The 17637-nt window shown below is 46.8% G+C and overlaps 1 protein-coding gene across 1 annotated transcript in view; it reads left to right on the top strand.

Moving 5' to 3' along the window:
• LOC310875288 (low-density lipoprotein receptor-related protein 1-like) overlaps nucleotides 1-17637 on the top strand; it is a 285578-nt gene that overhangs the window by 48571 nt on the left and 219370 nt on the right. Inside the window, 3 exon segments of the mRNA XM_083788472.1 lie at nucleotides 6388-6570; nucleotides 7585-7782; nucleotides 14473-14718. Of these exon segments, the coding sequence (XP_083644598.1) occupies nucleotides 6388-6570; nucleotides 7585-7782; nucleotides 14473-14718 (627 nt within the window).

The following is a 17637-nucleotide window of genomic DNA, read 5'->3' as shown; positions in this document are numbered from 1 at the left end:
CCGCAATAGGCGGAACGGGCTGGCGGGGCTGCGATATTAAACATTTTTCAGGGAGAACTCTTGGGGCCTCTACGCAGCTGCGTAGTTTGCGGTAGAATGGTGAATAAATCTGCAGGCAGCGTCAGACAGTGCAATTACATGTGGACATTGTCATCCAGCACAATCATTGGAATTATAAACTGCATGGAACGAAATGCATTTAGATCAGTGCTAAATGTCTGTTAGCAAAAGTAATCATTCTAAAAACTCAAGCCTGCTTGTGAGCTTGTAGATGAGCTATATTTCCACATTTATGTTTTTAAAGTATACGGTGTAAAGTATACAGTTTAATGTTCGTTAATGTTTGTTTTGTAGACTGTTGAATAAATCACTGCAGCTAAGAGCCAACATCAGACAGAGTGGACATTGTCAACTATAGCCTGTAAGTCCAGTATCATTAAGGCATTTTATATACTAGCCTACTGCTAGCCAACTTCTTATGCTGCAATCACACTGGCAGATGCAAAAGATACAAAGCTACAAACATTGGCTGTATCTTCATGTCGCTCACTTCCATTAAACATTAATAGTAGACTAGACTGTATCTTTGCATCTGTCCGTGTGACTGTGATCGCAACATTAGGTATTTGACTATATTTATGGACTAAAGTCCTGTATAAAAATGTATGTTGCTTTGTCTGATCATGTGCATGTCTGCATATTTGTCTGTAGGCATCAATGTCTGGCTCCTTCTCTTCTGTTTGATTCTCCTTCCCTGCTGCTGCCAACAATAAAGCCTCGTCACTGCTTGACCTGGGTTCCAGGAGGTAACAACCGTAAAAAACACACACAATGTATTCATAATTTCATATATACATCGTTGCTGTTGGGCAGAAACCTCATATCTCCATATTTCAACGTTTGATGTTTTGTCACCAATACTACAGTGTCTGCACAAAAGTAACAATAAATAGCCGGTCTACAAGCTCACAGCATTGCTCACAGTCTCATTGCGTTGTGTGCATGCTTGTAAATCTGCTATTTCAGCTTTTTGGGGGTTTTAAACTATTAGTCTTTCTGTGGCATTTATAAATATTGAATCAATGCAAAGTATTGACAAGAGCTAAGGCTTGAACAGTGTGCCTGATGGGAAATTAACAGGGTTTCATTATTGTGTATTTAGTCTTATTTTCTACTGTCCATGTCTTCCAGCTACACCTCAACTCTTTGTCTCCCGGTATGCTGTCCTCTTTGCCTCCCGGTGGCTGTCCCCCAGGCATCTAGACTCATACAGACAGCAATTCAACAGTCTGGACAAACAAGTGACTGGATACCTTACTGGTAGGACACTGTTTAATAATTGTTTTACAACCTTTCTATACAGTTATTCAACTATATTCCTGAAACATTGTGTTGCAGATATTATTCATTTACCACTGCGTTGTCTGCTCGCTGCCTTATATGAACACAGCTGCTTCAATAATTCTTCCCTGTGTAATATTTTGATCCTTGAGGAGGATAATTCAAATGTTGAATCATTGAGATTTTACAGTTGGGACTCAGTAGATGTAGTTTATCAGTGATATGGATTTGAGTGGTGCCTGACGGCTCCAACTAACTGCTATGTCCATATGTATGTCCTGATGAGTACGAATTGGGGTTGATTGGGCTGATTCAGGTCACACACACAGCAGCCATAGTACAGTGTACAGTACGAGTTATACTGTAGAGTATGAGTTGTACAGTACAGTACGATGCATATAGTTGCATCGCTCAGTTCACACAGGTGTGATTTTTATAGATTAGTTGGTATGACAAATATTAGTCAAACTCATTTTTGAAAGAAACATTACATCAGTCTGTTGGTTCCCTGTTAACACCTAGTGTATCTCTTCTAGATGAGCGTCAAGGATGTAAAGGAGAGATGGCTGGCCTTGTTTGATGCTTCACAAGTGAGTAAATTGGATTCTTGTAGCAGGGTTCAACAGAAATGACATCCTGCATGTGACACACATTTACATTGTATTTAACCAATTGTACCCATTCCTGGAGCAACAGTGGTGGAAAATGGATGTTCAAGATCACAATGTGATTCGTTTTTCTCCCTTCCCCTCATCTGTTTTTCAGGTCAGCGCAGAGTTCAAGTTGATCACTACAATGAAGCTTGAGCCGAAATTCATGGAGATGTTGGACCTCTACACACCTAAACTGCTGTCCATGTTCCAATCTAAGAGAGGTGCTGTAGGAGAGCCACATCGGGCAGAAATTAGTGCTCTGCTTCAGGTAATAAACCATTTAGACCTGAGGATGATTCTTAAAAACGGCTTCTAAATCAGAAAATAGCAGATATGCAAGCTCACATTGCATCTCACTGAAGTCTGTGAAGTTGCAGATCTTCTATTCTCGGTATTCATTCACTTTAAAAAGCTAGAACACTGGTAGAAGTTTGTGTTGTAATTTCCTTGACATGTAACTTCACATGCGGGTGAGAAATGTTCCTCATTGACTTCCACTGTAGTATCTTGCCTGTAACGCAAACCTGTCAAATGTCCTAGATCAGTCCCATTAAGTTAATTACGATCACTTACTTTAGATACTAATGTATCCTAAACAGGCATCACTATGTCTCTGTCCTGTCCATTCCCTGATAGACGAAATGCATGGCTTAATAGTCTTGTCAGTACTAAACCCCTCTTATTCCTAAACTTCTTTGCTTTTTTACTATTTTGAAAAACATTTTTGTTCATTTAGATTGGCTAGTTGACCAATTTAGTTTTTCAAAAGAGTAAAAAAGGCAAAGAAGTTTCGGGATAATGTGTTTAGCACTGGTGGAAATGGGGACCTAAATGCTAAAACTGTGTGCAGACAATTGAAACGGTAGGCATTGTATTAAGGATAAAACTTTGTCTGCAGAGTGGAGACCCCATACAGCTAACCAGAGGAATCGTGATCAAGTGCCTCATCGACCATCTGGGAGAAGAGCCTGGTGCCCTGATCAAGGACGTTGAAGTTAGTAAAATAAAGTATTTAACAATTTGTAGTTTTAACTAATGTCATCATCATGGCTAATTGTGAGACAATATCTCGAACGTGCCAAGAACGGCAGAGTGAGGAGCTTGTTTTGTGAGAGAGTGTCCAGAGAATCAGGTTGTGAGATGGCATGTCTAGTGCTACTGCAGTTCAGACATGTGTTCCTACATACTGTCTCTTGGTAAGGTCAAGATACACTCAGGTCTGCACTGCACATGGATACAAGTTCCATAGCAGCATAGACAGCAGCATGTCTTAATTATGGAAGCATGTTGTACAGCAAAAATAGCAGATCTACAAGGTCACAAATTGGCAATAGAATACATGTTTACAAGCTTCTTCCATGAACATGAATGGTCTCAATCTGGCCTCAATCTGTGATTTCTTCAACTGGTTGGCAGCAAACGTTTTCAATTGCAAACTCAAGACACTGACGGAGATCCCACCCAGAGCAGGGAATTGTGCAACAGTAGTAACTGTTTAGAATGATAATACCGTGAACATCATCATTACGTTTTCATTCATGAGATTCTATTTTTACAATGTGTGCAGGATGCTGGTGTCGATGTAGAAGAGGAGTTGTCGGGGGAACTGATGACTATCTACAGTCTGCAAACTCAAGAATCACCAGCTGCTGATGTAGGTATTGTTATTGAGGGCATCCCTGTCCTCAACAACCTCGGCGATATTAGCAGAGCCTGCTGCTATCTCCTGGGACTGACTTACGTGTTTGACTTGAAGTACCCCAAGAAGTTCAAATACATCTTGGAGGTTTTTCAAAAGGTACTGCTTGGACTAGACCCTCAACAGCTTACACCCAAAGTGCAGACACTGAAAAACTGTCTGCTTGGCTAGTGTCCTGACTGACAACTTCAGTTTGAATGTTTTCAGTGAAAACAGATTAGTAGGGAACCACGACACTGACTGATACTGCACTGTTCAAAAGGAAAGCCTATTGTATAAAGCATACAGCAGCATGTCAGATCTGTGCGTCTGACAGACTTGTTTTGAAGTGGAGGTGCTTATGTGTACACGGTGCATATAGCCAATTAGAATGTATTAATCTGTACAAACCTCACCGATAGACAGTAAAACGTTATTTTTATTTTTTCTATATTAAGAAATTCTTCCCCATTTGACCTTCCTGCTTTTTCTTTTTTTTTCTTGTACAGTAATGGGTTATTGATTGCTCCAAGCACATTACTTTAAAAACTAACATTTGTTGCTTAAAGGGCCACAGTTCTTTTATACTTAATGTTCATTTGTCTGGGTCTCGTTAAATAATGCTTTTGGGGTTCATGTTTTTCGGTGCTATACAATTTTACAACTACACCAGGTTTTAATTGTATGCGTGTTGGCTGTTGACCAACTATACTTTCAATCTGGTGTCTGCATGTGACCATAGAATCTATGGTCACATCTATGGCAGACACCACCAAAAATAGCTGTCATTCTTTTTTGAAAACATTCATCTATGGCATAGATGAATGTTTTCAAAAAAGAATGGCGTAGAAGGTGTGAGAAGGTGTGTGCGCATGTTTGTAGATCGGCTAATTTGGGTGCTAGACACCGGCATGCAGGCAAATTAATTAAACCCAGCCTTGACCTAAAATGTTTATGTCCTCAAGTATAGTGTGACGTGCATGTGTGTGTGTGTGTGTGTGTGTGTGGGGGGGGGGGGGGTAGACACTAGACAATCAAATTGTGTGTGTGTGTGTGTGCGCGCGCATGTGTGTCTATACGGTATAGTTTCGGTGGAACACCGGCAGGCAATTCATTAAACCCAGCCTTGACTAAAAAAAAAGTCAAATGACCATCCTATAATGTTTATGTCCTCTCAACTATAGTGTGCGTGGACTTTTGTTTTGTTTTATTTACCTGCCATGGGCAAGGAAAATGTTCTTTAATGTTGTTGCAGACAACAATTTGCACATTGTCTAAGGAAAATGTTCTGTTGCAGAGAATGCATACATTGTTTGTACTTATACGGCCCTATCTTTCGCCACTCCTTATCCCTGAACTTATTTGCCATTTTTTACTATTTTGAAACACACTAAAATGGTTCAACTAGTCCATCGTCAAAATCGTAAAGAATGGCAAATAAGTTTACGGATATGGGGTGGCACAAGATATAGCCCATAGTAGGAAATGTTTAATGTTCTTAAATGTATTTGCTGACATTGTAATTTGCACATTGTTTCGTGTGGCCAGACTGTTTCCTCCCATACAGTATGTGAGTGTTTAATACTTTAATGTTCACTTTGGTCAATTAAAAACGTACTTATCTGTATAATTGCATTGTGTATTCTCTTTGACAAAGGTAAATACAGAATTCCTTTTTGATTAAAATACTATGAGTTGAATACAGTTAAAATATTGAGTAAATGTAACGCATATATTTTATTAAATCATACACTCGTATATAGTTAAATCAACCTATCAATTTCAATCCCATATACTCAAATTTATATGTAATTTTAACCTAGGTTTTCTAATGCATATTAAGTTTATCTACTCAATTATTGTCATTTCAAGGTGCTAATGCATATTAAGTTTATCTACTCAATTATTGTCATTTCAAGGTGCTAATGCATATTCATTTTATCTACTCAATAATTGTCATTTCATCCTGCTTTAATATATTACTTGCACTTACTTAATTTTTAAGGTAGATTTTACTTGATTTCATAGCAGTCAAGTTTACTCGATAATTAAGGGTGTAAAAATGATTCACCAATATATTTGGGTAGATAGTAGTTTCTGTTTTCTGAGTGTGTGTGTGTGTGTGTGTGTGTGTGTGTGTGTGTGTGTGTGCGTGCGCCCGCATGTGTGTGTGTGTGTGTGTATGTGTCTGTCTGTGTGCGTGCATGTGTATGTGTGTGTGTGTCTGTCTGTGTGTCTGTGTGTATGTGTGTATGTGTCTGTGCGTGCATGCGTGCGTGTGTGTGTGTGTGTGTGTGTGTCTGTGTGTGTGTGTGTGTGTGTGTGTGTGTGTGTGTGTGTGTGTGTGTGTGTGTGTGTGTGTGTGTGTGTGTGTGTGTGTGTGTGTGCGTGCGTGCGTGCGTGCGTGCGTGCGTGCGTGCGTGTGTCTGTGCGTGCGTGCGTGCGTGCGTGCGTGCGTGCGTGCGTGCGTGCGTGCGTGCGTGCGTGCGTGCGTGCGTGCGTGCGTGCGTGCGTGCGTGCGTGCGTGCGTGCGTGCGTGCGTGCGTGCGTGCGTGCGTGCGTGCGTGCGTGCGTGCGTGCGTGCGTGCGTGCGTGCGTGCGTGCGTGCGTGCGTGCGTGCGTGCGTGCGTGCGTGCGTGCGTGCGTGCGTGCGTGCGTGCGTGCGTGCGTGTGTGTCTGTGTGTGTGTGTGTGTGTGTGTCTGCGTCCCCCTCAGCCACGCGCCCCCCCGGCGGCTGCCACACAGATGAGTTCCAGTGCCGTATGGACGGGCTGTGCATCCCGCTGCGCTGGCGCTGCGACGGAGACACCGACTGCATGGACCTGTCAGACGAGAAGAACTGTGAGGGCGTCACGCACATGTGTGACCCCGCCGTCAAGTTCGGCTGCCGGGACTCCGGTGAGACGGACAGGACACACACACACTCACACACACACACACACACACACACACACACACACACACACACACACACACACACACACACACACTCAACACCCACACACACCCTCACACACACACACACACACACACACACACACATGAGAGGAACGGTGAGAGCCACACAGGAGGAAGAGACTTAATGCTGACCGACTGTTATATAGTCCTGGAAAATGGGTTATGTAAAGTTGCCCGAATGGCCAAGGCTCCAAGAATCGACAGTCCAAGAATGTAGATATTTTTTGGTATTTTATTTACCTCAAAACACAAAGTGACCGACCCATGCTGGATTTGACTGTGCAGGCAAAAATAATACTTCCCGAAATAAGACTGACAATACACTTTCAAATAACCGAAAGTAAGAAAACACTTGACCACTCAACTAAGGAAAAACAACAAACCAAGAACTTAAGAAACTGAAAACAGGCTATGCCTTCCTGGCCCTGGCAGCTCTCCCCTGGAGTTGTCTCCTTTGTTAGTCTCAAGCTAAACTGATTCCCCTCCCAAACATTTCCACAAGCCTCCCTTATATACCAGGTGAGACCCCACCCACAATGATTAGTAATTGGACCAATCTACTCAAACAAGGTAAACCATGACCCATGAGTTAGACCAACTATACAATTACACATTTAGAGTCTGAATGTTTTCCAAGGCATCACATCAAACACAAAACAATTATGATAGCATTAGGCAACACCGATAAGTAGTACAGTATATGATGCTACACATAGCCACACCTCCAAGGAGCTTGATGACAGTCAATTCATGGGAGCAGCTGTGCAGTGTGCATTTGTAATGTTCAGTTTCACCTTGTGGAGTCTTCTAGTGTCTATAGGGCACGGGTTGCCCCGTGACAGGTTAAATTTCCATTTGTCCTGGAAAACGTTTGGAAAGGTTTTGAGATGTCATTGGAAAAGATGTGTGAGTGTTAAGGGACTGTGGGACTCGTTTTCTCTCCTCTGTCTGCAGCGCGCTGCATCAGCAAGGCGTGGGTCTGCGACGGCGACAGCGACTGCGAGGACAACTCTGACGAGGACAACTGCGAGGCGTTGGTGTGCAAGCTGTCGCACCACGTCTGCGCCAACGACTCCACCGTCTGCCTGCCCGCCGAGAAGCTCTGCGACGGCACCGACGACTGCGCAGACGGCTCCGACGAGAAGCTCTGTGGTGAGACTACGTTACCCACAATTCCCTTTAGACTCTACTGTTCACTGACTGCCCCCGACGGCTCTGACGAGAAGGTCTGAACTTGTAGATCAGCTATTTTCAGCATGCAACCAAGTGTAAAATGACTTATACTGGATCTCTTGTCCACTAGTCCCTTCCTAACATTTTAGTCTAGTTTTTTTTTGTTGATGGAATTGTCAGTATATTTAGTCTTAGTTTTAGTCATCGTAGCTTAGTTTTCATTTAGTTTCCATTTAGTTTTCGTCAGTGAAAAAAGGTAGTCCACGGACATTTTTCACCTTAGTCTTAGTTGATTAAAACAACACTGTATGGGCTGTAATAGTATTATTATATTGTCCAAACCATCCTAACTAAACCTTCCCCTCCTCCTCTCAGACCTGTGTTCCTAACTAAACCTTCCCCTCCTCCTCCTCTTCAGACCTGTGTTCCTAACTAAACCTTCCCCTCCTCCTCCTCATCAGACCTGTGTTCCTAACTAAACCTTCCCCTCCTCCTCCTCTCAGACCTGTGTTCCTAACTAAACCTTCCCCTCCTCCTCATCAGACCTGTGTTCCTAACTAAACCTTCCCCTCCTCCTCCTCATCAGACCTGTGTTCCTAACTAAACCTTCCCCTCCTCCTCATCAGACCTGTGTTCCTAACTAAACCTCCCCCCCCTCCACAGACCTGTGTTCCTAACTAAACCTTCCCCTCCTCCTCCTCTCAGACCTGTGTTCCTAACTAAACCTTCCCCTCCTCCTCCTCATCAGACCTGTGTTCCTAACTAAACCTTCCCCTCCTCCTCTCAGACCTGTGTTCCTAACTAAACCTTCCCCTCCTCCTCCTCATCAGACCTGTGTTCCTAACTAAACCTTCCCCTCCTCCTCCTCATCAGACCTGTGTTCCTAACTAAACCTTCCCCTCCTCCTCATCAGACCTGTGTTCCTAACTAAACCTTCCCCTCCTCCTCCTCATCAGACCTGTGTTCCTAACTAAACCTTCCCCTCCTCCTCCTCATCAGACCTGTGTTCCTAACTAAACCTTCCCCTCCTCCTCCTCCTCAGACCTGTGTTCCTAACTAAACCTTCCCCTCCTCCTCCTCATCAGACCTGTGTTCCTAACTAAACCTTCCCCTCCTCCTCCTCTCAGACCTGTGTTCCTAACTAAACCTTCCCCTCCTCCTCCTCAGACCTGTGTTCCTAACTAAACCTTCCCCTCCTCCTCCTCATCAGACCTGTGTTCCTAACTAAACCTTCCCCTCCTCCTCCTCATCAGACCTGTGTTCCTAACTAAACCTTCCCCTCCTCCTCCTCTCAGACCTGTGTTCCTAACTAAACCTTCCCCTCCTCCTCCTCTCAGACCTGTGTTCCTAACTAAACCTTCCCCTCCTCCTCCTCATCAGACCTGTGTTCCTAACTAAACCTCCCCCTCCTCCTCCTCATCAGACCTGTGTTCCTAACTAAACCTTCCCCTCCTCCTCCTCATCAGACCTGTGTTCCTAACTAAACCTTCCCCTCCTCCTCCTCATCAGACCTGTGTTCCTAACTAAACCTTCCCCTCCTCCTCCTCTCAGACCTGTGTTCCTAACTAAACCTTCCCCTCCTCCTCCTCATCAGACCTGTGTTCCTAACTAAACCTTCCCCTCCTCCTCCTCATCAGACCTGTGTTCCTAACTAAACCTTCCCCTCCTCCTCCTCATCAGACCTGTGTTCCTAACTAAACCTTCCCCTCCTCCTCCTCATCAGACCTGTGTTCCTAACTAAACCTTCCCCTCCTCCTCCTCATCAGACCTGTGTTCCTAACTAAACCTCCCCCTCCTCCTCCTCATCAGACCTGTGTTCCTAACTAAACCTTCCCCCCCTCCTCATCAGACCTGTGTTCCTAACTAAACCTTCCCCTCCTCCTCCTCATCAGACCTGTGTTCCTAACTAAACCTTCCCCTCCTCCTCCTCATCAGACCTGTGTTCCTAACTAAACCTTCCCCTCCTCCTCCTCTCAGACCTGTGTTCCTAACTAAACCTTCCCCTCCTCATCAGACCTGTGTTCCTAACTAAACCTTCCCCTCCTCCTCCTCATCAGACCTGTGTTCCTAACTAAACCTTCCCCTCCTCATCAGACCTGTGTTCCTAACTAAACCTTCCCCTCCTCCTCCTCATCAGACCTGTGTTCCTAACTAAACCTTCCCCTCCTCCTCCTCATCAGACCTGTGTTCCTAACTAAACCTTCCCCTCCTCCTCCTCATCAGACCTGTGTTCCTAACTAAACCTTCCCCTCCTCCTCCTCTCAGACCTGTGTTCCTAACTAAACCTTCCCCTCCTCCTCCTCATCAGACCTGTGTTCCTAACTAAACCTTCCCCTCCTCCTCCTCATCAGACCTGTGTTCCTAACTAAACCTTCCCCTCCTCCTCCTCATCAGACCTGTGTTCCTAACTAAACCTTCCCCTCCTCCTCCTCATCAGACCTGTGTTCCTAACTAAACCTTCCCCTCCTCCTCCTCCTCAGACCTGTGTTCCTAACTAAACCTTCCCCTCCTCCTCTCAGACCTGTGTTCCTAACTAAACCTTCCCCTCCTCCTCCTCATCAGACCTGTGTTCCTAACTAAACCTTCCCCTCCTCCTCCTCATCAGACCTGTGTTCCTAACTAAACCTTCCCCTCCTCCTCCTCTCAGACCTGTGTTCCTAACTAAACCTTCCCCTCCTCCTCATCAGACCTGTGTTCCTAACTAAACCTTCCCCTCCTCCTCCTCTCAGACCTGTGTTCCTAACTAAACCTTCCCCTCCTCCTCATCAGACCTGTGTTCCTAACTAAACCTTCCCCTCCTCCTCCTCATCAGACCTGTGTTCCTAACTAAACCTTCCCCTCCTCCTCCTCAGACCTGTGTTCCTAACTAAACCTTCCCCTCCTCCTCCTCATCAGACCTGTGTTCCTAACTAAACCTTCCCCTCCTCCTCCTCTCAGACCTGTGTTCCTAACTAAACCTTCCCCTCCTCCTCCTCATCAGACCTGTGTTCCTAACTAAACCTTCCCCTCCTCCTCCTCATCAGACCTGTGTTCCTAACTAAACCTTCCCCTCCTCCTCCTCATCAGACCTGTGTTCCTAACTAAACCTTCCCCTCCTCCTCCTCATCAGACCTGTGTTCCTAACTAAACCTTCCCCTCCTCCTCCTCATCAGACCTGTGTTCCTAACTAAACCCTCCCCTCCTCATCAGACCTGTGTTCCTAACTAAACCTTCCCCTCCTCCTCCTCAGACCTGTGTTCCTAACTAAACCTTCCCCTCCTCCTCCTCATCAGACCTGTGTTCCTAACTAAACCTTCCCCTCCTCTCAGACCTGTGTTCCTAACTAAACCTTCCCCTCCTCCTCCTCAGACCTGTGTTCCTAACTAAACCTTCCCCTCCTCCTCCTCATCAGACCTGTGTTCCTAACTAAACCTTCCCCTCCTCCTCCTCATCAGACCTGTGTTCCTAACTAAACCTTCCCCTCCTCCTCCTCAGACCTGTGTTCCTAACTAAACCTTCCCCTCCTCCTCCTCATCAGACCTGTGTTCCTAACTAAACCTTCCCCTCCTCCTCCTCATCAGACCTGTGTTCCTAACTAAACCTTCCCCTCCTCCTCCTCATCAGACCTGTGTTCCTAACTAAACCCTCCCCTCCTCGTCTCAGACCTGTGTTCCTAACTAAACCCTCCCCTCCTCGTCTCAGACCTGTGTTCCTAACTAAACCTTCCCCTCCTCCTCCTCTCAGACCTGTGTTCCTAACTAAACCTTCCCCTCCTCCTCCTCTCAGACCTGTGTTCCTAACTAAACCTTCCCCTCCTCCTCCTCTCAGACCTGTGTTCCTAACTAAACCTTCCCCTCCTCCTCCTCATCAGACCTGTGTTCCTAACTAAACCTTCCCCTCCTCCTCCTCTCAGACCTGTGTTCCTAACTAAACCTTCCCCTCCTCCTCCTCTCAGACCTGTGTTCCTAACTAAACCTTCCCCTCCTCCTCCTCATCAGACCTGTGTTCCTAACTAAACCTTCCCCTCCTCCTCCTCTCAGACCTGTGTTCCTAACTAAACCTTCCCCTCCTCCTCATCAGACCTGTGTTCCTAACTAAACCTTCCCCTCCTCCTCTTCATCAGACCTGTGTTCCTAACTAAACCTTCCCCTCCTCCTCCTCATCAGACCTGTGTTCCTAACTAAACCTTCCCCTCCTCCTCCTCCTCAGACCTGTGTTCCTAACTAAACCCTCCCCTCCTCGTCTCAGACCTGTGTTCCTAACTAAACCCTCCCCTCCTCGTCTCAGACCTGTGTTCCTAACTAAACCCTCCCCTCCTCGTCTCAGACCTGTGTTCCTAACTAAACCTTCCCCTCCTCCTCCTCTCAGACCTGTGTTCCTAACTAAACCTTCCCCTCCTCCTCCTCTCAGACCTGTGTTCCTAACTAAACCTTCCCCTCCTCCTCCTCAGACCTGTGTTCCTAACTAAACCTTCCCCTCCTCCTCCTCATCAGACCTGTGTTCCTAACTAAACCTTCCCCTCCTCCTCCTCATCAGACCTGTGTTCCTAACTAAACCTTCCCTCCTCCTCCTCTCAGACCTGTGTTCCTAACTAAACCTTCCCCTCCTCCTCCTCTCAGACCTGTGTTCCTAACTAAACCTTCCCCTCCTCCTCATCAGACCTGTGTTCCTAACTAAACCTTCCCCTCCTCCTCCTCATCAGACCTGTGTTCCTAACTAAACCTTCCCCTCCTCCTCCTCATCAGACCTGTGTTCCTAACTAAACCTTCCCCTCCTCCTCCTCATCAGACCTGTGTTCCTAACTAAACCTTCCCCTCCTCCTCCTCATCAGACCTGTGTTCCTAACTAAACCCTCCCCTCCTCCTCCTCATCAGACCTGTGTTCCTAACTAAACCTTCCCCTCCTCCTCCTCATCAGACCTGTGTTCCTAACTAAACCTTCCCCTCCTCCTCCTCATCAGACCTGTGTTCCTAACTAAACCTTCCCCTCCTCCTCCTCATCAGACCTGTGTTCCTAACTAAACCTTCCCCTCCTCCTCCTCATCAGACCTGTGTTCCTAACTAAACCTTCCCCTCCTCCTCCTCATCAGACCTGTGTTCCTAACTAAACCTTCCCCTCCTCCTCCTCAGACCTGTGTTCCTAACTAAACCTTCCCCTCCTCCTCCTCTTCAGACCTGTGTTCCTAACTAAACCTTCCCCTCCTCCTCATCTCAGACCTGTGTTCCTAACTAAACCTTCCCCTCCTCCTCCTCATCAGACCTGTGTTCCTAACTAAACCTTCCCCTCCTCCTCTCAGACCTGTGTTCCTAACTAAACCTTCCCCTCCTCCTCCTCATCAGACCTGTGTTCCTAACTAAACCTTCCCCTCCTCCTCCTCATCAGACCTGTGTTCCTAACTAAACCTTCCCCTCCTCCTCTCAGACCTGTGTTCCTAACTAAACCTTCCCCTCCTCCTCCTCTTCAGACCTGTGTTCCTAACTAAACCTTCCCCTCCTCCTCTCAGACCTGTGTTCCTAACTAAACCTTCCCCTCCTCCTCCTCATCAGACCTGTGTTCCTAACTAAACCTTCCCCTCCTCCTCCTCATCAGACCTGTGTTCCTAACTAAACCTTCCCCTCCTCTTCAGACCTGTGTTCCTAACTAAACCTTCCCCTCCTCCTCTCAGACCTGTGTTCCTAACTAAACCTTCCCCTCCTCCTCCTCTCAGACCTGTGTTCCTACTAAACCTTCCCCTCCTCCTCCTCATCAGACCTGTGTTCCTAACTAAACCTTCCCCTCCTCCTCCTCATCAGACCTGTGTTCCTAGCTAAACCTTCCCCTCCTCCTCCTCATCAGACCTGTGTTCCTAACTAAACCTTCCCCTCCTCCTCCTCTCAGACCTGTGTTCCTAACTAAACCTTCCCCTCCTCCTCCTCTCAGACCTGTGTTCCTAACTAAACCTTCCCCTCCTCCTCATCAGACCTGTGTTCCTAACTAAACCTTCCCCTCCTCCTCCTCCTCAGACCTGTGTTCCTAACTAAACCTTCCCCTCCTCCTCCTCATCAGACCTGTGTTCCTAACTAAACCTTCCCCTCCTCCTCCTCTTCAGACCTGTGTTCCTAACTAAACCTTCCCCTCCTCCTCCTCTTCAGACCTGTGTTCCTAACTAAACCTTCCCCTCCTCCTCCTCTCAGACCTGTGTTCCTAACTAAACCTTCCCCTCCTCCTCCTCATCAGACCTGTGTTCCTAACTAAACCTTCCCCTCCTCCTCATCAGACCTGTGTTCCTAACTAAACCCTCCCCTCCTCCTCCTCTCAGACCTGTGTTCCTAACTAAACCTTCCCCCCCTCCTCTCAGACCTGTGTTCCTAACTAAACCTTCCCCTCCTCCTCTCAGACCTGTGTTCCTAACTAAACCTTCCCCTCCTCTCAGACCTGTGTTCCTAACTAAACCTCCCCCTCCTCCTCCTCCTCAGACCTGTGTTCCTAACTAAACCTTCCCCCCTCCTCAGACCTGTGTTCCTAACTAAACCTTCCCCTCCTCCTCTTCAGACCTGTGTTCCTAACTAAACCTTCCCCCCCTCCACAGACCTGTGTTCCTAACTAAACCTTCCCCTCCTCCTCCTCATCAGACCTGTGTTCCTAACTAAACCTTCCCCTCCTCCTCCTCATCAGACCTGTGTTCCTAACTAAACCTTCCCCTCCTCACAGACCTGTGTTCGCTGGACAACGGCGACTGCAGCCACAACTGCACGGTGGCGCCGGGCGAGGGCGTGGTGTGCTCGTGCCCGCTGGGCATGGAGCTGGCCAACGACAACAAGAGCTGCCAGATCCAGAGCTTCTGCGCCAAACACCTGAAGTGCAGCCAGCGCTGCGAGCAGGACAAGTTCAGCGTCAAGTGCTCCTGCTACGAGGGCTGGGAGCTGGAGCCGGACATGGAGAACTGCAGGAGCACAGGTAGGTCACTGACCATGGAGAGGAGATGGAGGTGGAGATGAACTAGAGATGGAGATATGGCAGAGATGAGTAGGGCTGGGAGCTGGAGATGAGCTAGAGATGGAGATGAACTAGAGATGGAGATATGGCAGAGATGAGTACGGCTGGGAGCTGGAGATGAGCTAGAGATGGAGATGAACTAGAGATGGAGATATGGCAGAGATGAGTACGGCTGGGAGCTGGAGATGAGCTAGAGATGGAGATGAACTAGAGATGGAGATATGGCAGAGATGAGTACGGCTGGGAGCTGGAGATGAGCATGGTGTGTAGTCATCAAATATCCAAAATCTCCGCATGCACGCACCATCCAAAGCATTTTCCCGGGGCTCAGATTGAGATAAAGGACCATGTTTAGAGCTTAATAAGACGCGTTAAGAATATTATTATTCCGGGATGGCACCCTGAAGGCGCATACATAAAGTTTGAGGTGAGAAGTTAGCACCTCAAACTGGAGTATGAATGCTGCTTTGAGTCCAGGAGGTGCCTCCGGATATTTTGATAATATTTGGAATTCATAGAAACTCTAAACTGTAAGAATGCACCCACAAGTCTGTTCGCCAAAACATAGCAGATCTACAAGTCCTGTGTAGCTCGGCTATGAGGTAAGTATCGCAGGTGTTTGAAAGATATATTTATTTACAGGGTTGACAGAATCCTTTGAGCTCCTCATGGGTTTGGGTTTATGCGTTTCAAAGGGATCAGAACTATTTGGGTTTATGTGTTTCAAAGGGATCAGAACTATTTGGTTTATGCGTTTCAAACATAGACTGTAAAAAATATGGACAAAGCGTTCCCCGGGTCTAACATGGATGTAAAATGAAGCCTGTTATTCCTGCACTGTAAGTCGCCATCTTTCTAGATCCGTTCTGGCCCAGCTGGCCCATTGGCTGCCCAGACAATGAGGCGGGACTTCCCCCCTTCTTCTCCGTTGGTTTTTATTTTGACTCGAGTGGGAGGGGAATCCCGATCATAGACTGTAACGGTAGCCACGCCCCTCAGAACATATGCGACTTTATGGTAATTTTTTTAATAAATGGGACCATAATTTTCCAAAAAGAATATTATGACATTAGAAATGAGACTTTAAACTAGTGACTGGAAGCAGAAAGTATTCATGACCATGTTTATTAAGGTAATACAGTCTAGGTGAAGTTGGGCCCAAATACATGGACTTCTATGGGGCTATGGGTTTTTCTGGGTCCAATGACAGCGCCACAACAGGCCATTATATGAACTACGATTTCCTTAGTGGCTTCACGAAATATCTGTCTGACTGCCCCCTTTGTTTCAAAGGGATCAGAACTATGTGTTTGCGCTGCACAGCTCCCCACGCGTCGCGGTCAGATACCTTTGCGTTTATGCGTTCTAACGCTCCAGCGAGCAGCAGGCTCGCTGGGGAAAAAAACAGCATCTGAAGCAGATAAATATGCGTGTCCCCCCCCCCCCCCCCCCCCCCCCCCCTCTAACTCTCAGCGTTAGACGAGGATTCTGCTGGGGTTCTGCTGTTAGGAAGGTTACTGACAACACTGCAATTAGAGAGAGAGAGAGAGAGAGGGGGAGAGAGAGAGAGAGAGAGAGAGAGAGAGACGTGCCATTCCTGAAGTTTGTCTTAACCCATTCTGACCTGAGATCAGATTCTAAAAATGTCTGTTTGAAAATGACAGTTTTCTGAAAAATCCATGTTTCTATGTCAGTGGTTCTTCGATTTTTCAAAAAATAGCAGACCTACAAGCTCTTAGCGCGCCACTCGGTGGCGCGCTAAGAGCTTGTAGGTCTGCTATTTTTCAATAGCTAAAGCATAACATAATGCTAACACCAAAAGGGGTTCCGCCCAAAATGGGTTAAACTGCATGTTTTCCCCATGCTTTTATTCACCCATAATAATAATAATGCTAATTCCACCAGTTTTGCTTTTTGAAAAAGAAGAAAGTGTCTCTCCTCCTCGATCCCCACTTCAACCAGCAGAGGAGGAGATACATCTGAATAGAATTAACATAAATTAATGTAATACCGTGGAAATAAATCCCACTTTCTCTCACTGACAATCTACTGGAGAACTTCCAATGGCACACAAACTGTAGAGAGAGAGAGACAGACAGACAGACAGACAGACAGACAGACAGGCAGACAGACAGGCAGACAGACAGACAGACAGACAGACAGACAGACAGACAGACAGACGGGTATGTGCATGTTGTGGTGGTCCTGGTGGTTTAGGGAGTGGAGACAGAGGAAGGCCCAGCCCAGCCAGGAAGCTCTGTGGTCAGACCACCACCCCCTCCTCCACCCCTCCTCCATCCAGACTATGGAGGAATGGGTGACATGGTGGACTGTCACAGAGCATGAGAAACAGACCCTCCTCCATCCAGACTATGGAGGAATGGGTGACATGGAGGACTGTCACAGAGCATGAGAAACAGACCCTCCTCCATCCATCCACACTATGGAGGAATGGGTGACATGGAGGACTGTCACAGAGCATGAGAAACAGACCCTCCTCCATCCAGACTATGGAGGAATGGGTGACATGGAGGACTGTCACAGAGCATGAGAAACAGACCCTCCATCCATCCAGACTATGGAGGAATGGGTGACATGGAGGACTGTCACAGAGCATGAGAAACAGACCCTCCTCCATCCAGACTATGGAGGAATGGGTGACATGGAGGACTGTCACAGAGCATGAGAAACAGACCCCCCTCCATCCATCCAGACTATGGAGGAATGGGTGACATGGAGGACTGTCACAGAGCATGAGAAACAGACCCTCCTCCATCCATCCACACTATGGAGGAATGGGTGACATGGTGGACTGTCACAGAGCATGAGAAACAGACCCTCCTCCATCCAGACTATGGAGGAATGGGTGACATGGAGGAC

This window comes from Protomyctophum parallelum (assembly GCF_964188405.1).
Source record: "Protomyctophum parallelum genome assembly, chromosome: 18".
Classification (NCBI taxonomy): Eukaryota; Metazoa; Chordata; class Actinopteri; order Myctophiformes; family Myctophidae; genus Protomyctophum; species Protomyctophum parallelum.
The sequence above is the reverse complement of the archived record's forward strand: the minus strand, read 5'-3'. Positions and strand labels throughout refer to the sequence as shown.